Consider the following 23940-nt stretch of genomic DNA (forward strand, 5'->3'; position numbering starts at 1 on the left):
TTCTTAAACCCTGCCATCAGTACCCCTCTACCATGTATAGTTGTGTGACCCAGACGGGTTAGACATATTTTGCGAATAATATAGCAGTGAGCTACATCCCTCCATCCGTTCATGGATCGAATCTGGTTGTCTCTCGTTCCCCTGCCGCTGTATGACCCCTACATATTTAGAGCTCGCAATGAATGATAATAACAACAATAATAATAATATCTGAGGTTGAAGTCTTGTATTAAAGTTAGAGTAAGGAGGTTGCGCCACCATTGTAAGAAGAGAGCAACAATGAGACTGGTCTTGTTGACTTCCCGGTCTGCTAACTCACACAAACTCTAATTACCATCTCTACACATAACTCCCAATTCTCTAACAAAACTGTGAAGTGCTTTATTGAAAGGATAAAAATAAATAACAAACAAGTTTGTATATATATATATATATATATATATATATATATATATATATATATATATATATATATATATATGTATATATATATATATATATATATATATATATATATATATATATATATATATATATATATATATATATGTATATATATATATATATATATATATATATATATATATATATATATATACATATATATATATATTATATATATATATATATATATATATATATACATACATATATATATATATATATTATATATATATATATATATATATATATATATATATACATATATATATATATTATATATATATATATATATATATATATATATATATATATATATATATATATATATATATATATATATATATATATATATATATATATATGTATATATATATATATATATATATATATATATATATATATATATATATACATATATATATATATATTATATATATATATATATATATATATATATATAATATATATATATATGTATATATATATATATATATATATATATATATATATATATATATATATATATATATATATATATATATATATATATATATATATATATATATATATATATATATATATATATATATATATATATATATATATATATATATATATATATATATAAACTATTTTGACTTTGCAAGGTAAGCTGGATTAGCATCATAAAACCCCAATTATCAAGATAACAAATTCTTTTGGGCCCAGACATTTACTTTCCTGTAATTAAATTTATAACCCTATAATGAATACATCGTTGTAAAACAATGGTCAAAACGAAGGACAAAACACCAGTAGCCGTATATTTCTTGTTACTGGGTAAGGTTTAATATATATATATATATTATATATATATATATACATATATACATATATATATATATATACATATATATAATATATACATATACATATATATATATATATACATATATATATATACTTTTTTTTTATTATTATCACACTGGCCGATTCCCACCAAGGCAGGGTGGCCCGAAAAAGAAAAACTTTCACCATCATTCACTCCATCACTGTCTTGCCAGAAGGGTGCTTTACACTACAGTTTTTAAACTGCAACATTAACACCCCTCCTTCAGAGTGCAGGCACTGTACTTCCCATCTCCAGGACTCAAGTCCGGCCTGCCGGTTTCCCTGAATCCCTTCGTAAATGTTACTTTGCTCACACTCCAACAGCACGTCAAGTATTAAAAACCATTTGTCTCCATTCACTCCTGTCAAACACGCTCACGCATGCCTGCTGGAAGTCCAAGCCCCTCGCACACAAAACCTCCTTTACCCCCTCCCTCCAACCTCTCCTAGGCCGACCCCTACCCCGCCTTCCTTCCACTACAGACTGATACACTCTTGAAGTCACTCTGTTTCGCTCCATTCTCTCTACATGTCCGAACCACCTCAACAACCCTTCCTCAGCCCTCTGGACAACAGTTTTGGTAATCCCGCACCTCCTCCTAACTTCCAAACTACGAATTCTCTGCATTTATATTCACACCACACATTGCCCTCAGACATGACATCTCCACTGCCTCCAGCCTTCTCCTCGCTGCAACATTCATCACCCATGCTTCACACCCATATAAGAGCGTTGGTAAAACTATACTCTCATACATTCCCCTCTTTGCCTCCAAGGACAAAGTTCTTTGTCTCCACAGACTCCTAAGTGCACCACTCACCCTTTCCCCCTCATCAATTCTATGATTCACCTCATCCTTCACAGACCCATCCACTGACATGTCCACTCCCAAATATCTGAATACATTCACCTCCTCCATACTCTCTCCCTCCAATCTGATATCCAATCTTTCATCACCTAATCTTTTTGTTATCCTCATAACCTTACTCTTTCCTGTATTCACTTTTAATGTTCTTCTTTTGCACACCCTACCAAATTTATCCACCAATCTCTGCAACTTCTCTTCAGAATCTCCCAAGAGCACAGTGTCATCAGCAAAGAGCAACTGTGACAACTCCCACTTTATGTGTGATTCTTTATCTTTTAACTCCACGCCTCTTGCCAAGACCCTCGCATTTACTTCTCTTACAACCCCATCTATAAATATATTAAACAACCACGGTGACATCACACATCCTTGTCTAAGGCCTACTTTTACTGGGAAATAATTTCCCTCTTTCCTACATACTCTAACTTGAGCCTCACTATCCTCATAAAAACTCTTCACTGCTTTCAGTAACCTACCTCCTACACCATACACCTGCAACATCTGCCACATTGCCCCCCTATCCACCCTGTCATACGCCTTTTCCAAATCCATAAATGCCACAAAGACCTCTTTAGCCTTATCTAAATACTGTTCACTTATATGTTTCACTGTAAACACCTGGTCCACACACCCCCTACCTTTCCTAAAGCCTCCTTGTTCATCTGCTATCCTATTCTTCGTCTTACTCTTAATTCTTTCAATAATAACTCTACCATACACTTTACCAGGTATACTCAACAGACTTATCCCCCTATAATTTTTGCACTCTCTTTTGTCCCCTTTGCCTTTATACAAAGGAACTATGCATGCTCTCTGCCAATCCCTAGGTACCTTACCCTCTTCCATACATTTATTAAATAATTGCACCAACCACTCCAAAACTATATCCCCGCCTGCTTTTAACATTTCTATCTTTATCCCATCATTCACGGCTGCCTTACCCCTTTTCGTTTTACCTACTGCCTCACGAACTTCCCCCACACTCACAACTGGCTCTTCCTTACTCCTACAAGATGTTATTCCTCCTTGCCCTATACACGAAATCACAGCTTCCCTATCTTCATCAACATTTAACAATTCCTCAAAATATTCCCTCCATCTTCCCAATACCTCTAACTCTCCATTTAATAACTCTCCTCTCCTATTTTTAACTGACAAATCCATTTGTTCTCTAGGCTTTCTTAACTTGTTAATCTCACTCCAAAACTTTTTCTCATTTTCAACAAAATTTGTTGATAACATCTCACCCACTCTCTCATTTTCTCTCTTTTTACATTGCTTCACCACTCTCTTAACCTCTCTCTTTTTCCCCATATACTCTTCCCTCCTTGCATCGCTTCTACTTTGTAAAAACTTCTCATATGCTAACTTTTTCTCCCTTACTACTCTCTTTACATCATCATTCCACCAATCGCTCCTCTTCCCTCCCGCACCCACTTTCCTTCGCTTCTTCGCTTCTAATGACCAGAGCTTTGGTAAGATGGGGAAGGAAGAAGGATGGGTAAGGATGGAAATATTGGAAGAGGGTTGGAGGGGGGGGAGAGGTAGGATATAAAAGGTAAGTGGCCCAACCACTTTGGTGTAATTTAAAAAGTGTATTTGAACTGAGAAGATTATTTTTTAAGAGGTATAATACTAACCCATCAGAGTCACATAAATATAATATGTATATAAGTACATGACTCTGAATTGGTTGTAATTATACAAGTTGCAATTGCTTTTTTTTTTTTTTTTTTTTTTTTTTTTTTTTTTTTTCGCGATTGCACAACGGATATTCATACGACAGGAAAGGCAATATTTTCTGGCCAGTTTATGAGCTCGTGACAATAGCTTCTTAATGGTGGTGTCCAACAATAGTCAATAGCATAGTTTTACATTAGAAAGTTATTTAAGATGTCTCCCTAATTGGGGGCGATGGTTTTTTCAGTATACATAGAAGGGTTCTGGTGGTATCCAATCTTCTTCGTCAGGTAAGTTGCTCAAAATCATGGGTCGAGGGTAATCATCTTTATGAATAAAACGACGAACCCTCTGTGGGAGAGTCATTCTTTGAGTCCTGTGAGGTGGAGTATTAATGGTGTAATCGGTGGTATTTATCACTTGTATAGGATGTTCTCTATCTGGCATGTATAGTTCTTGCATTGTATAAAGTTGTTTCTTTTTTAGGGTGTCAAGGCGTACATTTATGGCAGTGATATCTTGTTGTGTATGTAAATCTGCCATTTTAACTCTGTCTCTCCTCCTGGTATTGGTAATAAATCGAAGAGCTCTATTCTGGACCCTTTGTAACCGTAGCATGTTGGTCTTTGTTGTTAATGATATTGGGACACAAGGGTATTCAAGTATAGGTCTTATTATCATTTTATACAGATGTTTTTTGACATGTTGAGGGGCTTGATTGAATCGAAAGAGTCTGCTAAGACCGGCTTTGGCTGTGTTGATCTTTTTAGTTACATGAGATGTTGAGTGGAGCAGCCTGTCTATTTCATATCCCAAGATCTTGTTAGGGTTTCTAATGGCTACAGGTGTACCTCTGATGGAGATACCCCCTTTATCTTCAATGGTTGATGCAAAACATCCTATCGTGCTAACAAGGACCTTGTCAGGATTAGTCGTAATTCTCCATTTCTTCTCCCACTTTCCTGTAACCACAAACTTCTGCTGAACACTCTAACACTACATTTTTAAACCTACCCCATACCTCTTCGACCCCATTTCCTATGCTCTCATTAGCCCATCTATCCTCCAATAACTGTTTATATCTTACCCTAACTGCCTCCTCATTTAGTTTATAAACCTTCACCTCTCTCTTCCCTGATGCTTCTATTCTCCTTGTATCCCATCTACCTTTTACTCTCAGTGTAGCTACAACTAGAAAGTGATCTGATATATCTGTGCCCCCTCTATAAACATGTACATCCTGAAGTCTACTCAACAGTCTTTTATCTACCAATACATAATCCAACACACTACTGTCATTTCGCCCTACATCATATCTTGTATACTTATTTATCCTCTTTTTCTTAAAATATGTATTACCTATAACTAAACCCCTTTCTATACAAAGTTCAATCAAAGGGCTCCCATTATCATTTACACCTGGCACCCCAAACTTACCTACCACACCCTCTCTAAAAGTTTCTCCTACTTTAGCATTCAGATCCCCTACCACAATTACTCTCTCACTTGGTTCAAAGGCTCCTATACATTCACTTAACATCTCCCAAAATCTCTCTCTCTCCTCTACTTTCCTCTCTTCTCCAGGTGCATACACACTTATTATGACCCACTTTTCGCATCCAACCTTTACTTTAATCCACATAATTCTTGAATTTACACATTCATATTCTCTTTTCTCCTTCCATAACTGATCCTTCAACATTACTGCTACCCCTTCCTTTGCTCTAACTCTCTCAGATACTCCAGATTTAATCCCATTTATTTCCCCCCACCGAAACTCCCCTACCCCCTTCAGCTTTGTTTCGCTTAGGGCCAGGACATCCAACTTCTTTTCATTCATAACATCAGCAATCATCTGTTTCTTGTCATCCGCACTACATCCACGCACATTCAAGCATCCCAGTTTTATAAAGTTTTTCTTCTTCTCTTTTTTAGTAAATGTCTACAGGAGAAGGGGTTACTAGCCCATTGCTCCCGGCATTTTAGTCGCCTCATACAACAAGCATGGCTTACGGAGGAAAGATTCTTTTCCACTTCCCCATGGACAATAGAAGAAATAAAGAAGAACAAGAGCTATTTAGAAAAAGGAGAAAAACCTAGATGTATTTATATATATATGCATGTGCGTGTCTGTGACGTGTGACCAAAGTGTAAGTAGGAGTGTATATATAATATATATATATATATATATATATATATATATATATATATATATATATATATATATATATATAATATATATATATATATATATATATATATATATATATATATATATATATATATATATATATATATATATATATATATATATTATCACACTGGCCGATTCCCACCAAGGCAGGGTGGCCCGAAAAAGAAAAACCTCCACCATCATTCACTCCATCACTGTCTTGCCAGAAGGGTGCTTTACACTACAGTTTTTAAACTGCAACATTAACACCCCTCCTTCATATATATATATATATATATATATATATATATATATATATATATATATATATATATATATATATATATATATATATATATATATATATATATATATATATATATATATATATATATATATATATATATATATATATATATATATATATATATATATATATATATATATATATATATATATATATATATATATATATATATATATATATATATATATATGTCGCTAACACAAGTTAGGTTAAGTCCTGTAAACTACGAGAGTTTTAAAATGAACAATTAATCCATCAAGATAATAAGATTAATAATGCTTAAGTATCGCAGAGGATATATACACCTAGAGGAGGTATTCCTCAGCATATATATGCTGTGAATGTAGTTTAATCCCTGTTTTAGGTATTAAAATATTTTTGTCTGGAGAAGAAATGATTATGTGCAGCCTTTATGGCCTGTAATTGATAGGCTTTAAACTCCATTATCATTAACCAAGTCCTTAGAGGAATTAATCTAAAACTCTAAATTTATATAGAGTAGGCTACATCGGAAAGGGGGAGTCTTGTAAGGCTGATGAGCTGTATAGCCCTTGTGGTTTAGCGCTTCTTTTTGATTATAATAATAATAATTGTAAGGCTGAAGGGTGTATAATAGAATATATATAACTAGGACTGAGGGCTGGATAAATATTTAGGATGATTAAATATATAACATAATGATCTGCTCACAAAGATGGTGTCATGAATCACTTCAAATCTGACATGATCCTGCCCTAGAATTATGTTGTATACTGACTCAAAATATATAACTAATGTAATTGCTATTTATATCAGTAACTGATATAATTACAGTTTACATATAAGTAAATAATGTAATTACTATTGATGGATCACTTACAAATTCACCTTCAGGTAAAATTATTAAATATTCTGCAAATTTTTATATTCATTTTTTTTGCTCCGAAACTAACCATTTAATTTGCATAACCTGTGAGAATTTCATTAATTGTAACTACATTACTTAGGGGACCTTTCAGTGGAGCTTCAGTGATGCTTGTCAGTGGTTCTTTGATACAAGAAATTTGATCTACGCTCTCATTCTTTCAATTAGACCAGATCACTTTCCATTCCTCGGGCGATGTATGGCCCCTATTGGTTTAGCGCTTCCCAGTGAACATATTACCTTATCTGGGCGAAAAGTCACTGTTTAACTGGCCTTATTACAGAGTTTTATGGGGAGAGGCATGTGTGTGTTTTTGGTCAATAGCTCAAACGAAAAAGACAAACTGTCTTACAAGATATTTACAGTCATGGTTTACACATGGTCTACAGTGGGTAGTGTTATATTAGGAAATAGGACAAGTGTTTTCTGACACAGGTTTTAGTCATAATGACCTGCCACTGCAACTTTTGGTCATGAGACCGAGGTATCCCGCTGACTTACCAATCTATCATGGTAACAAAGATCACATGCTATTATAATTCTATGTATACATTGAACTCCATGGGGAAGTGGGGGAGAATCCTTCCTCCGTGAGCCATGTGTGTCAAAAGAGGCGACTAAAATGCCGGGAGAAAGGGGCTAGTAACCCCTTTGTGTTATATTAGGAAATAGGACAAGTGTTTTCTGACACAGGTTTTAGTCATAATGACCTGCCACTGCAACTTTTGGTCATGAGACCGAGGTATCCCGCTGACTTACCAATCTATCATGGTAACAAAGATCACATGCTATTATAATTCTATGTATACATTGAACTCCATGGGGAAGTGGGGGAGAATCCTTCCTCCGTGAGCCATGTGTGTCAAAAGAGGCGACTAAAATGCCGGGAGAAAGGGGCTAGTAACCCCCTTTTTCTGTATAAATTACTAAATGTAGAAAGAAAAACTTATCTTTTTCGGGTCATTGCCTGGTGGGAGATGGCCAGTGTTTATATATATATATATATATATATATATATATATATATATATATATATATATATATATATATATATTACATTTCCAATCTACAGCGTTGTGGAGACAGTTTTGAGGAGATAATTGTATTTAAATTATGTGTAAGTCACAGTACCGTGACCAGAATAATTTACAACCCACATTATAATAATCAGGGGGAAGCGCTAAACCAATAGGGCTACACAATGTCTCGGGAATGGGACACAAAGAAGTTTGACCCGAGGAAGTTATGAGTAGTATAACTAACCCACAAACTGAAAGGGAAAAATAAGTAAAAGAAAAAATAAAGGATTTGAAGTGTTATATTATGTTCATAACATCTTGAAGATTTGGTGGATGTACATTAAAAATAAACAAGGTAAAAAAATCATATTTTGAAGTTCGTCGAGAATGTATGTGATAAAAAAAAAAAAATTCTTCACAACTGTGTCCAAGAAAACTGGTCCAGAATTTTGGGAGGTAGATACGAGGCTATGTAGTTTTATTTTAGGGTGTTATTATGAATACAATAATTGATTTTCAATCACCAGAACTTGAGTGGTGTGAAGTGTTAACATCTGAGTGACAACATGAACAAGAAACTTCACACAGATGTAAAATACACTCTGAGACCCTTTACACGACAATCAATGTTGGTCCAGTCAAGGTCACCTTCCTAAGAAACCTGTTTTTTTGGCCGTTCTTAACGACAATTTGTTATTCCAGCTTCAGAGGGAATGACAAAAATGCATTTTTGGTGTACCGTGAAGGAAATTTGCAGAGTTATCCAGGAAACTAAAATGAGGAGGTATTTAAAAATTATTATTACAGATCTCGACGTTTCAGAGTAGTTACAGGAATTTATTAATAATAATAATAATAATAATAATAATAATAATAATAATAATAATAATAATAATAATAATAATATTATTATTATTATTATTATTATTATTATTATTATTAATATTATTATTATTATTATTATTATTATTATTATTATTATTATCATCATCATCATCATCATACTCAAGCGCTAAATCCGTAAGGGGGCCACTAAAATATGTAGATGATTTTAAATTTTATAATCGATACTGATGACAATTTACGATTTTTTCGGACTATTTCTTGCTTACCACAAAAATTGAAATATTTTCACTAAAAATCCTCCAATCGTGAGGAGTTATCCTTAACGCACTATGTATATATTCTAATGAATATACCATTCTCCAAGCGTATGCAGTAAGAAAAGCAGTATACGTATGCTTGGAGAGTTGTATATCTACCTGGAGGTTATTCCGGGGATCAACGCCCCCGCGGCCCGGTCCATGACCAGGCCTCCCGATGGATCAGAGCCTGATCAACTAGGCTGTTACTGCTGGCTGCACGCAGTCCAACGTACGAGCCACAGCCCGGCTGATCCGGCACTGACTTTAGGCATCTGTCCAGCTCTCTCTTGAAGGCAGCCAGGGGCTTATTGGCAATTCCCCGAATGTATATGCTGTGTATATGCTGATAGTTTCCTTTAATCTCTATATTAGGGATTACAGTATCCTTGACTGGTGGTGTATATACATGTAGGCTTGACTAAGGCTAGCAACTCAAATAACCAATCTTTAAATGTTGAATGGCCTTCTCACCCATGTTTGTCAATGGCATATTAGGTCTTTGCTAGGTGTAAAAATCTATCGACTGCACTAGGGTTGGTACCGCACTCACCTTACACTGAGGACCGTGGCTCGATTACCGGCACGGGTGGCAACATTAGGGCGTGTTTCCCTAAGACACCTGCTGTCCCTGTTCACCTAGCAGTAAATAGTTACCTGGGTCTCTGTTCACCTAGCAGTAAATAATTACCTGGGTGTTAGTCGACTGGTGTTATGCTCTGCATAACAAGGGGCTTCTTATACAGGATGTCATTGATGTGAGCTATGGTCTGTATAAGTTGTATGTTTACCTGGATCATGTACTTGCAGAAATAAAGATATTATTGCTATTATTATACTTAGACTAATTATCAAGGCTACTAGCGTTTAGAATACAGTGAAAGATACTATATACCATCTTTAGCAGCATTCGTATCTCTGACTTTATAAACAGTCGCAAAACCGACTGTTTGGACTAGCATCGTCAGTGGATTGGTCACATAGAATTTTATATACAAGTATGCTGTGAATGGTATTTACCGTATACCATCCTGTGGGTGGTAATCACCCCATACCCATGCTGTGGGCAGTAGACAAAAGATTAGAGGGTCATAATGAGTCCAGAAACTGGGGCCTCAACCTGGACGGAATCTTAATAGCAGCAGTAAAACAGGAAAATGACAGGGAAAAACATCCTAAGGGTGTGTAAATTGAGGTTGTTTACACTTGACGGCACTGCGGTATGGATGAGGGTGTGGGAAGTGACGTGACAAGTCACGTTCACATGTCTTATGCTGTTTGCCACACACACTCACGTCTTCTGCTGTTTGCCACACACTTACGTCTTTGCTGTTTGCCACACTTACGTCTTCTGCTATTTGCCACACACTCACGTCTTCTGCTGTTTGCCACACACTCACGTCTTCTGCTGTTTGCCACACACTCACGTCTTCTGCTGTTTGCCACACACTCACGTCTTCTGCTGTTTGCCACACACACTCATGTCTTCTGCTGTTTGCCACACACACTCATGTCTTCTGCTGTTTGCCACACACTCACGTCTTCTGCTGTTTGCCACACACACTCACGTCTTTGCTGTTTGCCACATACACTCGTGTCTTCCGCTGTTTGCCACATATACACACTACAGTAGAATGAGACGCCCTTGTGTCTTCTCACCTCTCAAGAATACAAAAGATGCCGCCTTCTGCGCCAGACACACACACACACACACACACACACACACACACACACACACACACACACACACACACACACACACACACACACACACACACACACACACACACACACACACACACACGCACACACACACACATGCATCTTCACTACAAAAAAATATATAATAATTATATAATAATTTTTAACGTGGGAAGACAGACATTGACGATGTGTAATGCCCATTTCCCTTGTTTGTGTTTGTGTACTCACTTATCTGTGGTTGCAAGGGTCGATTCATAGCTCCTGGCCCCGCTTTCTTCGCCAGTCGCCACTAGGTCCACTCTCCCCCTGCTCCATGAGCTTTATCGCGCACGTGTGTGTGTGTGTGTGTGTGTGTGTGTACTCACCTATTTGTGGTTGCAGGGGTCTATTCATAGCCCCTGGTCCCGCCTCTTCACTGATTGCTACTAGGTCCTCTTTCTACCTGCTCCATGAGCTTTATCAAACCTCATCTTAAAACTATGTATGGTTCCTGCCTCCACTACGTCACTTTATAGGCTGTTCCACTTCCGGACAACTCTCTGACTGAAGAAATACTTCTTAACATCCCTTTGACTCACAGGAGTCTTCAACTTCCAATTGAGACCCCTTGTTTCTGTGTCCCATCTCTGGAACATCCTGTCTTTGTCCACCTTGTCTATTCCTCTCAGTATTTTATATGTCGTTATCATGTCTCCCCTGACCCTCCTGTCCTCCAGTGTCGTCAGGCCGATTTCCCTTAACCTTTCTTCGTAGGACAATCCCCCTTAGCTCTGGGACTAGTCTCGTTGCAAACCTTTGCACTTTCTCTAATTTCTTGACGTGCTTGACCAGGTATGGATTCCAAATTGGTGCTGCATACCCCAATAAGGGCTTAACATATATGGTGTACAGAGTCTTGAACTATTCCTTACTGAGGTATCGGAACGCTATTCTCAGGTTTGCCAGGCACCCATATGCTGCAGCAGTTATCTGATTGATGTGCACCTCATATGTGCTCGGTATTATACTCACCCCAAAATTTTTTTCCTTGAGTGAGGTTTGCAGTCTTTGGCCACCTAGTATACTCTGTCTGATGTCTTCTTTGCCCTTCCCCGATCTTCATGACTTTGCATTTGTCTCTCCATGTTTCGGGACCCCCATGGGGCTCCAGGTTTTCCCAGTCAATCTCCTTGTGATTGAAATCACCCATAACTAGCAACTTTGCTCTCCCCATGTGAGCTCTTCTGGCCACCTCGGCTAGTGTGTCTTCCATTGCTCTGTTGCTCTCGTCGTATTCTTCTCTTGGCCTGCTGCAGTTCTGTGGCGGGTTGTACATTACTGCAATTACCACCTTATGGCCCTCAGACTGGATTGTTCCTACTATATAGTCCCTTTCGCCCATTCCATCCATTTCCTCAAATCCCCACCGGTTTTTTATGAACCGTGCAACTCCTCTCCCTCTGCTCCCTCTATCTTTCCTGAGGATTTGATATCCGGGTGGATTATTATTATTATAATCAAGGGGGAAGCGCTAAACCCGGAGGATTATACAGCACCTGGGGGGGGATGTGGAAGGCATTCAGGCTTAATTCGGGGAACTGGAGCAAAGATCCAATTCCCTAAATCAAGAGCCCCTCACCAACATCAAGGAACCTTCCTTGAGGGGAAAGATTGCATCTGTTATCCTGGTGAGTTTCGTTTCTGTGAGTGCTATTATGTCTGGGGATGTCTCCTTGATTCTTTCATGCCACTCCTCACATTTATTTCTTATTCCATCTGCATTTGTATACCAAAGCATCAACTTCTTTTCTAAAACTGTGGTCTGACGGGGAAGGGGGTACGTTGGGGTTGAGGTGTGTGTGTGTGGACATAATTGCCACACAGGAAGAGGACATACCAACTGGGAGGTGGGGTGGCAGGGTGAGGAATGGGTGGGCGGTGGGGTGGCTGTGTGGGGAATGGAAGGGTGGGGTGGGGGGGGGGGGTGTTTGACAGAAGCACTTCTTTAAGTATGCAGATACATAACTGCGGAATTATCTCCTGGTGTGTATAGGAAATAATTTACTTTCCAAGAGGATGCGTTGAAGAGCTCTGGATCCAAGGAACTAGATCCAGAGACCTGATTTCTCCTCATTTCACATGCTGTGCTCCCTCACGGGTTTAGCGCTTTTCCATAAATACAATACTGCTAAGCAGTAATCACGAACAAGCGATACAAGATGCAAAACAACTACTGGAGGAGTTGAAAGATATATCTAGGCCTTTCGTGTTGTAATCAACACATCTTCAGGAGCTTGCAATGTTACAGCAATGAGCAGGAAGTCCATGTAGATTCATTCAAGGGAACGACTCCTAACTAGAATGAGATGGCATCAAGATGTCATCTCATTCTAGCTAGAGCCATTCCCTTGAACGAATCTACCTGGACTTCCTACTCATTTCTGCAACATTGCAAACCCCCGAAGATGTATTGATTGCAACACGAAAGGCCTAGAGCTATCATTCAACTCCATGGTTTTGCATAACAGTACTAAGTTACTTGATACTGTCTCTCAGTCTTTCGACGCGTTTCTGCATTTCTCTTCGTCTCTGAGAGACTGAAGAGAGAATAGAGAGAAGAGGAGGATGCTCCCTGTACACACACACTTGAGATGACCACTGAACATGCAACAATATGCTGCTTCCCACATCACAGCATCTGTGTTACCACACCAAGTTGTGTGTGCTATTGTTGGTTGATAATGGTGGTGATGATAGTTGTTGCGTCAGAGATGGCGGTGGCATTATTGACTTCATTATCGTCTTAATGACACAGCAGTTTTCCGAATACCTTTTTTGCCCAACACTTAAGAGTCATGCAGTTTTTCACACATTGACACTGAAAATAATATCTCCCAGAATGCCACAAGGATCCCATTGGAAATAGTCACTAACTTTTTTTGGGTGGGTTATCCTAGTGATTTACACATATGTTACTATGTATCATATAGTTGTAGTCGCCTGAATTTGTGTAACTACTTATGTGTATCTGTACCTAAATAAACTCACCCACAACAGTCGACTAACACCCATGTATCTGTGTACTGCTAGGCGAGGAGGGGAAAGATGGGTTAAGACATGACTGTGCGTCTCGCCCCACCAGGGAATCGAAATCTGGATCATTCGGTTGTACACCGGACGCTCTAACCAAGGGTGGAAGTCACCCTGGGGTGATGGTGGGAGAACGAACCTGTAGTTATACACTTTAGTTAGCGGATGGAGGATCGATCCTGCATCACTCCTTCCATTGTAGGAGTTAACACTGGATAGACACTGTACACAAATAACCCGTACATATGAGAGAGAACCTTAACGAAGACGTTTCGGTCCGACCTGGACCGCTTACAGTCATACTATGGCTGTAAATGGGCCAAGTCGGGCCGAGATGTCGTCAAAAGCCTCTCTCCTATGTACGCATTATTTGTATATTGTTCCAGTCACGATATTATGACTTTTTATTCTTTCTAGATAGGCGCTTTTTCACTATAATAATAATAATAATAATAATAATAATAATAATAATAATAATAATAATAATAATAATAATAATAATAATAATAATACAAAGTGTGTTCTTTACAGTACATGAGCGATTATCGTCTTCCTGGAAGTGGGTGAAGATGGATGTGTGTGTAGTTGCGAGGTTTGGGTTGTTACTGCTGGCGTGTACTGCTGTCACTTACCAAGGTGAGTTTCACATTGTATCAAGCTTTGTGTCAACAAAGTGCCATGTAGAGCCAGTGAAACAAGCGCAATTTTTAGTTTTAGAAAGTGTTAGATTAAGCCCGGGCCGCGGAGGGGTTGATCCCCGGAATACTCTCCAGGTAGACCCTCCAGGTCGGTAGGTTACGTTAGATTAGACTAGGTTGGGTTTGGCTAAGTTACGTTAGATTAGATTAGACTAGGTTGAGTCGGGCTAGGTTAAGTTATGTTAGATTAGATTAGACTAGGTTGGGTCGGGCTAGGTTAAGTTAGGTTAGATTAGATTAGACTAGGTTGAATTGGGCTAGGTTAACTTACGTTAGATTAGATTAGACTAGGTTGGGTTGGGCTAGGTTAAGTTAGGTTAGATTAGATTAGACTAGGTTCAGTCGGGCTAGGTTAAGTTAGGTTAGATTAGATTAGACTAGGTTGGATTGGGCTAGGTTAACTTACGTTAGATTAGATTAGACTAGGTTGGGTTGGGCTAGGTTAAGTTAGGTTAGATTAGATTAGACTAGGTTCAGTCGGGCTAGGTTAAGTTAGGTTAGATTAGATTAGACTAGGTTGGATTGGGCTAGGTTAACTTACGTTAGATTAGATTAGACTAGGTTGGGTTGGGCTAGGTTAAGTTAGGTTAGATTAAATTAGACTAGGTTCAGTCGGGCTAGGTTAAGTTAGGTTACGTTAGATTAGATTACACTAGGTTATATCGGACTTAGGTTAGATTAGACTAGGTTGTGTTGGACTTGGTTAAGTTAGGTCAGGGTAGGTTAGGTTAAGTTAGGCTGGGTCAGGTTAGGTTAGTTCAAATTATCTCTGGTTTGAGGATTTTTTTTTTTTTTTTTTTTTTATAAATATTTTACAACCAAAAATTTGAACAGGAAGGTTCAGACATTTCGGCTCATATTGATGATTTATTTGTGAGGGAATATTTCTGAAGTATGAGGTAGTTAAGAATTGCTACGGCCACGGTATTGTGATTTGCATTATTGTGGGTTAGTTGAGAATTGCTGCAGCCACGGTCTTGAGCCTTTTATTGCGCTTGAAGAATACATTTGTGCACTTCCTGGAGCAAAGTCAATATTACATAAGAGATTCCATCAACAATGAGATCTCAAGGTTGTGGGGACCAGCCTCGGCCGACCCTCTGAACACAGGGAGGAAAAACACGCAGACCTTACTAATGAAAGCCACACACACACATACACACACACACACACACACACACACACACACACACACACACACGCACGTAGGGACGTGCACACACGCATGCGTGCACAAACATTCATGCATATGCATGCCATGCTAGATTACCTGGTATAATCCTTTTTAGAGATGCTGGCATTCCAGTGTTGCATCAGATTTATGTATTTCAGTTATTGGGCAGTTGCTTCGATATATCCAGTCAGATTAGTCTATGTAATAGTAATTAATTTGTTTAATAAATCTCATTAATTTATGTAATAACTATCTGCATAATAAATATAATATATCTGTATAATAAGGTGTATTTGTGTCTCCTGGCAGCTACTATAGGAGACGGGAGAGTAAGCTTGTATACAGGACGCCCCGTCAATGGTAAGTATATTTGAACGGTAACTCTCCTCCACAAATAAGTTAAAACTGTGTGCAGAGCTGATCTTTATTTACACAAAATATTCTGCTCTGTGTAAAGTTTTGTCAAGTGATAAAACTGTGTAGAGCAAAACGTTGCTTGCCCCAGTAAGAACGTTCTCTGCAGTCTGTACCTAATCTCCCTATTGTTATCAATACTTTTGTATCGAGGTAGTATATTGTTGGTGTGTGACCTTGGTGTTGCGTGCTGGGGGCTCTGTCATCACTGTGTTATTAGTATCCCCGAAAAGGGGGTGTTATCTATCTTACCTTTGATGAGTTTCGAGTTTTTGCTACTCACTCAGCCCGGCCATGGGCCAGGCTCGTCTGGTGCTTGACTGCATGGCGAGTCTTATTTTCCATCCAAGATTCCTGTGCAGTCATTTCAAACTTTCCCTCGGTGTATCTTAGAAGTTCTGTTATTGTGCTATGTGATAATATGACAGTTTTACTAGTGACGTGTTTCTCTGCTATCACTTGACGCCAATGGAAATAAGTCACTGACTTTTTGGAGGTTACCCTAGATAATTATAAATATGCTGCTATGTATGATAATTTATGTAACTGTATATATGTGTACCTGTACCTGAATAAATTTATGTACATAATTTTCTTGGTTAAGGTTAGTTAATGGTGTTTAAAGCCTATCAACAATACTAGGGCCATTAAGGCTGCATGTTACCTCTTCACCACCAGTCAAGAATACCTAAGTAGACTCAGTGTATATACACCGAGATATACATTTACCGTTGTATATATGGTATCCTGTGATGCCTCCGCTGGTGTAGCCTAGTTAGATTAAGGTTTGGATTATTTTTTGATTAAGAACTAAATAATTTATAAAGTGGGGATTATTAGTCTCTGCGATAATTGAAAAATGGCTCTTCCGATTGGCTTCAAACGTTCATTTAGTATAAGTGTACTTTGTATGTATCATCTATGTTCAGTGAAAGAATGGTGTATTTAGGGAAGGAGAGGAGAGAGGCTAAGCTGATAGAGCAGCTAGAGGGAAGGGGCGAGGTTGCAAGGCTCCCGGGAGGAAGGGCCGAGGTTGCAAGGCTCCCGGGAGGAAGGGGCGAGGCAGGGAGTAAAGAAGGGATTAGACGGGAAGGAGGGATAAAAATTGTATCAGAGACAACAAAATTACTTCCTTCCTCCTGTGATCTGTGTTATCTTGGAACACCCTCCATCCCTCCTGTGATCTGTGTTATCTTGGAACACCCTCCATCCCTCCTGTGATCTGTGTTATCTTGGAACACCCTCCATCCCTCCTGTGATCTGTGTTATCTTGGAACACCCTCCATCCCTCCTGTGATCTGTGTTATCTTGGAACATCCTCCATCCCTCCTGTGATCTGTGTTATCTTGGAACATCCTCCATCCCTCCTGTGATCTGTGTTATTTTTGAACATCCTCCATCTCTCCTGTGATTTCAGTGTTATCTTGGAACGTCCTCCATCCTGCTACATTTTCCATCTCTCCTTTGAGTCCACTCTGCGTCAGGTCACCATGCGTCGCTCACACCTCATTCTCCACCTATATATACTGTCTTCTTAGCTCTGTTAGAAATGATCAAGGTCTCAGGACCGAAACGTTGTCTAATATATCCTAGTGTTAGCTAAGATGTCTTTCTAAACCGATTTATCGGTATCTATTACCAAGGTTTATACCAAGAAGACTTCACCAGCGACTTCCCATGTTTACGTTAATTACTGACTTCCCACTGTGCTCTCCGGAGCTCCCTCCTCTTCTCGGTCTCCCTCCCTCCTCTTCCTCTCGCTCTCCCTCCTTCCCTTCTCCTCCTTCTCGACACTGAGTCATTGTAGCAATTGCCAGTTGATAGTTACTGCAGCTCTGCTGAAATAAAATGTTTAAAACTGTCGCAGTTGCTGGACCCCCAGTGGAATGTTTGACCACATCCACATGACCCCCCTGTTGAAGCTTCCCAGCTCAAACTGACACTTTCATTACCTCATAAATGTATCCCATCCTGTGTGATGGAATGTGACAGTGACACCATCCCGTGTGATGGAATATAATAGTGATACCATCCTGTGTGATGGAATATGATAGTGATACCATCCCGTGTGATGGAATATGACAGTGAAACACCCTCCTGTGTGATGGAATATGACTGAAACAGCTGTGGAAAATGACATTTATGTATGATTGTAGCCATGTATAAACGTAAGTAACCATTCTTACAGGATTCATTACCTTTGTAACTTGTGAGTTCATTACCTTTGTACCTAGTTCAGCTATCAAACTTTGGAGCCGAGTCCCTGGACCCATTACGTACCTCTGTAATCTGTAAATACCTTTGTAACTTGTCATAATTGTGACTAGACCTACCTGGAGTTCATTACCTTTGTAAATTGTGAGTTCATTACCTTTGTAAATTATGAGTTCATTACCTTTGTAACTTGCTCAGCTATCAAAACTTTGGAGTCCAGTCCCTGGACCAATTATGTACCTCTGTAATCTTTTGACTACCGCCCACAGGATGGGTATGGGGTGACTACCGCCCACAGGATGGGTATGAGGTGCATAATAAACATATTAAACTAAACTGTATAGTTCAGGACATTTATTATAGAGAACATTTCGCCCCTGGGCTTCATCAGTTCTAGTAAGGCGAAACGTTTGATGTCATAAATGTCCTGAAAAGAACACAAATAGTTATTTTTTCAGTTTGTTGGTATTCCCATGCCAGTTTAACCGCAACACACATCTGTGATTTATGACCTCTGACCCTACAGGTCATGTGGGTGAGGGGAAACAACGGTAAGTCTGTATATTACGATTGAGAAGTAAAAACTGGTAGAGACGATACTATTACTGGGCGTGTGGTGCTCTGTGTGTCGTCCAGCCAGGGCTCTACTCTGTCTCGTCCAACCAGGGCTCTACTCTGTCTCGTCCAACCAGGGCTCTACTCTGTCTCGTCCAACCAGGGCTCTACTCTGTCTCGTCCAACCAGGGCTCTACTCTGTCTCGTCCAACCAGGGCTCTACTCTGTCTCGTCCAGCCAGGGCTCTACTCTGTCTCGTCCAACCAGGGCTCTACTCTGTCTCGTCCAGCCAGGGCTCTACTCTGTCTCGTCCAACCAGGGCTCTACTCTGTCTCGTCCAACCAGGGCTCTACTCTGTCTCGTCCAACCAGGGCTCTACTCTGTCTCGTCTAACCAGAGCTCTACTCTGCTCCAACCAGGGCTCTATTCTTCCTCCATCACCTCTCCCTGAAGACTCAATTGTTATAGTTCTGCTTTCTATTGTGAAAGTGGTTTGCTTTCTCGTAAAAATAATATTTCTTTTCCCTCAAAATTTACAAAAATATTTAGTTTCCACGTAAAAGCGAATCATGGGTTACTTTTGAACAAGTTCTGGTTCTGTTGTTGAACAAGATCTGGTTCTGTTGTTGAACAAGTTCTGGTTCTGTTGTTCAACAAGTTCTGGTTCGGTTGTTGAACAAGTTCTGGTTCTGTTGTTGAACAAGTTCTGGTTCTGTTGTTGAACAAGTTCTGGTTCTGTTGTTGAACAAGTTCTGGTTCTGTTGTTGAACAAGATCTGGTTCTGTTGTTGAACAAGTTCTGGTTCTGTTGTTGAACAAGTTCTAGTTCTGTTGTTGAACAAGTTCTGGTTCTGTTGTTGAACAAGATCTGGTTCTGTTGTTGAACAAGTTCTGGTTCTGTTGTTGAACAAGTTTTGGTTCTGTTGTTGAACAAGTTCTGGTTCTGTTGTTCAACAAGTTCTGGTTCTGTTGTTGAACAAGATCTGGTTCTGTTGTTGAACAAGTTCTGGTTCTGTTGTTGAACAAGTTCTGGTTCTGTTGTTGAACAAGTTCTGGTTCTGTTGTTGAACAAGTTCTGGTTCTGTTGTTGAACAAGTTCTGGTTCTGTTGTTGAACAAGTTCTGGTTCTGTTGTTGAACAAGTTCTGGTTCTGTTGTTGAACAAGTTCTAGTTCTGTTGTTGAACAAGTTCTGGTTCTGTTGTTGAACAAGATCTGGTTCTGTTGTTGAACAAGTTCTGGTTCTGTTGTTGAACAAGATCTGGTTCTGTTGTTGAACAAGTTCTGGTTCTGTTGTTGAACAAGATCTGGTTCTGTTGTTGAACAAGTTCTGGTTCTGTTGTTGAACAAGTTCTGGTTCTGTTGTTGAACAAGTTCTGGTTCTGTTGTTGAACAAGTTCTGGTTCTGTTGTTGAACAAGTTCTGGTTCTGTTGTTGAACAAGTTCTGGTTCTGTTGTTGAACAAGTTCTGGTTCTGTTGTTGAACAAGTTCTGGTTCTGTTGTTGAACAAGTTCTGGTTCTGTTGTTGAACAAGTTCTGGTTCTGTTGTTGAACAAGTTCTGGTTCTGTTGTTGAACAAGTTCTGGTTCTGTTGTTGAACAAGTTCTGGTTCTGTTGTTGAACAAGTTCTGGTTCTGTTGTTGAACAAGTTCTGGTTCTGTTGTTGAACAAGTTCTGGTTCTGTTGTTGAACAAGATCTGGTTCTGTTGTTGAACAAGTTCTGGTTCTGTTGTTGAACAAGTTCTGGTTCTGTTGTTGAACAAGTTCTGGTTCTGTTGTTGAACAAGTTCTGGTTCTGTTGTTGAACAAGTTCTGGTTCTGTTGTTGAACAAGTTCTGGTTCTGTTGTTGAACAAGTTCTGGTTCTGTTGTTGAACAAGTTCTGGTTCTGTTGTTGAACAAGTTCTGGTTCTGTTGTTGAACAAGTTCTGGTTCTGTTGTTGAACAAGTTCTGGTTCTGTTGTTGAACAAGTTCTGGTTCTGTTGTTGAACAAGTTCTGGTTCTGTTGTTGAACAAGTTCTGGTTCTGTTCTGGTTCTGTTGTTGAACAAGTTCTGGTTCTGTTGTTGAACAAGTTCTGGTTCTGTTGTTGAACAAGTTCTGGTTCTGTTGTTGAACAAGTTCTGTTGAACAAGTTCTGGTTCTGTTGTTGAACAAGTTCTAGTTCTGTTGTTGAACAAGTTCTGGTTCTGTTGTTGAACAAGATCTGGTTCTGTTGTTGAACAAGTTCTGGTTCTGTTGTTGAACAAGTTCTGGTTCTGTTGTTGAACAAGTTCTGGTTCTGTTGTTGAACAAGTTCTGGTTCTGTTGTTGAACAAGTTCTGGTTCTGTTGTTGAACAAGTTCTGGTTCTGTTGTTGAACAAGTTCTGGTTCTGTTGTTGAACAAGTTCTGGTTCTGTTGTTGAACAAGTTCTGGTTCTGTTGTTGAACAAGTTCTGGTTCTGTTGTTGAACAAGTTCTGGTTCTGTTGTTGAACAAGATCTGGTTCTGTTGTTGAACAAGTTCTGGTTCTGTTGTTGAACAAGTTCTGGTTCTGTTGTTGAACAAGTTCTGGTTCTGTTGTTGAACAAGATCTGGTTCTGTTGTTGAACATGTTCTGGTTCTGTTGTTGAACAAGTTCTGGTTCTGTTGTTGAACAAGTTCTGGTTCTGTTGTTGAACAAGTTCTGGTTCTGTTGTTGAACAAGATCTGGTTCTGTTGTTGAACAAGTTCTGGTTCTGTTGTTGAACAAGTTCTGGTTCTGTTGTTGAACATGTTCTGGTTCTGTTGTTGAACAAGTTCTGGTTCTGTTGTTGAACAAGTTCTGGTTTTGTTGTTGAACAAGTTCTGTTGTTCTGTTGTTGAACAAGTTCTGGTTCTGTTGTTGAACAAGTTCTGAACAAGTTCTGGTTCTGCTGTTGAACAAGTTCTGGTTCTGTTGTTGAACAAGATCTGGTTCTGTTGTTGAACAAGTTCTGGTTCTGCTGTTGAACAAGTTCTGGTTCTGCTGTTGAACAAGTTCTGGTTCTGTTGTTGAACAAGATCTGGTTCTGTTGTTGAACAAGTTCTGGTTCTGTTGTTGAACAAGTTCTGGTTCTGTTGTTGAACAAGATCTGGTTCTGTTGTTGAACAAGTTCTGGTTCTGTTGTTGAACAAGATCTGGTTCTGTTGTTGAACAAGTTCTGGTTCTGTTGTTGAACAAGTTCTGGTTCTGTTGTTGAACAAGTTCTGGTTCTGTTGTTGAACAAGTTCTGGTTCTGTTGTTGAACAAGTTCTGGTTCTGTTGTTGAACAAGATCTGGTTCTGTTGTTGAACAAGTTCTGGTTCTGTTGTTGAACAAGTTCTGGTTCTGTTGTTGAACAAGTTCTGGTTCTGTTGTTGAACAAGTTCTGGTTCTGTTGTTGAACAAGTTCTGGTTCTGTTGTTGAACAAGTTCTGGTTCTGTTGTTGAACAAGTTCTGGTTCTGCTGTTGAACAAGTTCTGGTTCTGTTGTTGAACAAGTTCTGGTTCTGTTGTTGAACAAGTTCTGGTTCTGCTGTTGAACAAGTTCTGGTTCTGTTGTTGAACAAGTTCTGGTTCTGTTGTTGAACAAGTTCTGGTTGTGTTGTTCAACAAGTTCTGGTTCTGTTGTTGAACAAGTTCTGGTTCTGTTGTTGAACAAGTTCTGGTTGTGTTGTTCAACAAGTTCTGGTTCTGTTGTTGAACAAGTTCTGGTTCTGTTGTTGAACAAGTTCTGGTTGTGTTGTTCAACAAGTTCTGGTTCTGCTGTTGAACAAGTTCTGGTTCTGCTGTTGAACAAGTTCTGGTTGTGTTGTTCAACAAGTTCTGGTTCTGCTGTTGAACAAGTTCTGGTTCTGTTGTTGAACATGTCTTCATTTCTGTTTTGAAGGGCTATTGTTTTTTTTTGAAAGGATATTTCTGTTTTGGAGAAGTATTTCTATTTGGAAGAGGTATTGTTTTTTATTTTGAAGGGGTATTTCTATTTTGAAGGGGTATTTCTATTTTGAATGGGTATTGTGTCTATTTTGAAGGGGTATTTCTGTTTTGAAGGGGTATTGTTTCCGTTTTGAAGGGATATTTTTTATTTTTAAGGGGTACTAGCTTATCTAAGTTAACCTGCTGAATGAACCTGTCTTTCCTAGTCACTTCAAGAATCACACCGTGTCTCCTGCACTTGTTAAATTGTAAATTAGTGTGCAGTTCTCAAAAGCAGACATTATGCACCAGAGGCAGACATTATACAGGATATATATATATATATATATATATATATATATATATATATATATATATATATATATATATATATATATATATATATATATATATATATATATATATATATATATATATATATATATATATATATATATATATAGATATATATATATATATAGTATATATGTACGCTTACAGCTTACTTTATTTAGTATTTTAAGTATTAAAGTATTCTTGATTGGTGGTGTATAGGTGATAAGTAAGTTTATTCAGGTATACACAAATACAGTTACATAGATTATCATACATAGCAGCATGTGTGTAGAGAACCTAAGATAACCCAAAAAGTTACATAAAGTGACTTATTTCCATTGGGGTCCTTTCAGTACTTTATTATGCAGTCTAAATGGCTATAGGCTTTAAGCCCTGATAGCCAACCAATCACATTATCCACCACAAGCATACATATTACCTCAAAAACAGATATATTGCTCCTCGCAAGCAGATA

General features: G+C 38.5%; 2 protein-coding genes across 4 annotated transcripts in view; one reads left to right on the forward strand and one right to left on the reverse strand.

Moving 5' to 3' along the window:
• The window catches only part of LOC128702137 (progesterone-induced-blocking factor 1), a 42586-nt gene extending 28835 nt beyond the window's left edge, over positions 1-13751 (reverse strand). Inside the window, exon 1 of the mRNA XM_053796181.2 lies at positions 13631-13751. The gene's annotated coding sequence lies outside the window, so the exon portion shown is untranslated. The remainder of the gene's footprint in view (positions 1-13630) is intronic.
• LOC128702138 (uncharacterized) overlaps positions 1-23940 on the forward strand; it is a 79985-nt gene that overhangs the window by 5361 nt on the left and 50684 nt on the right. For all 3 annotated transcript variants that reach the window (XR_011394322.1, XM_070102726.1, XM_070102724.1), the window contains 2 exons: positions 14713-14817; positions 16363-16413. Coding sequence is in view for 2 of the 3 variants with exons in the window: in XM_070102726.1 (XP_069958827.1) it covers positions 14751-14817; positions 16363-16413 (118 nt within the window). In the remaining variant the exon portion in view is untranslated. The remainder of the gene's footprint in view (positions 1-14712; positions 14818-16362; positions 16414-23940) is intronic.

Source organism: Cherax quadricarinatus, chromosome 83 (genome assembly GCF_038502225.1).
Source record: "Cherax quadricarinatus isolate ZL_2023a chromosome 83, ASM3850222v1, whole genome shotgun sequence".
NCBI lineage: Eukaryota > Metazoa > Arthropoda > Malacostraca > Decapoda > Parastacidae > Cherax > Cherax quadricarinatus.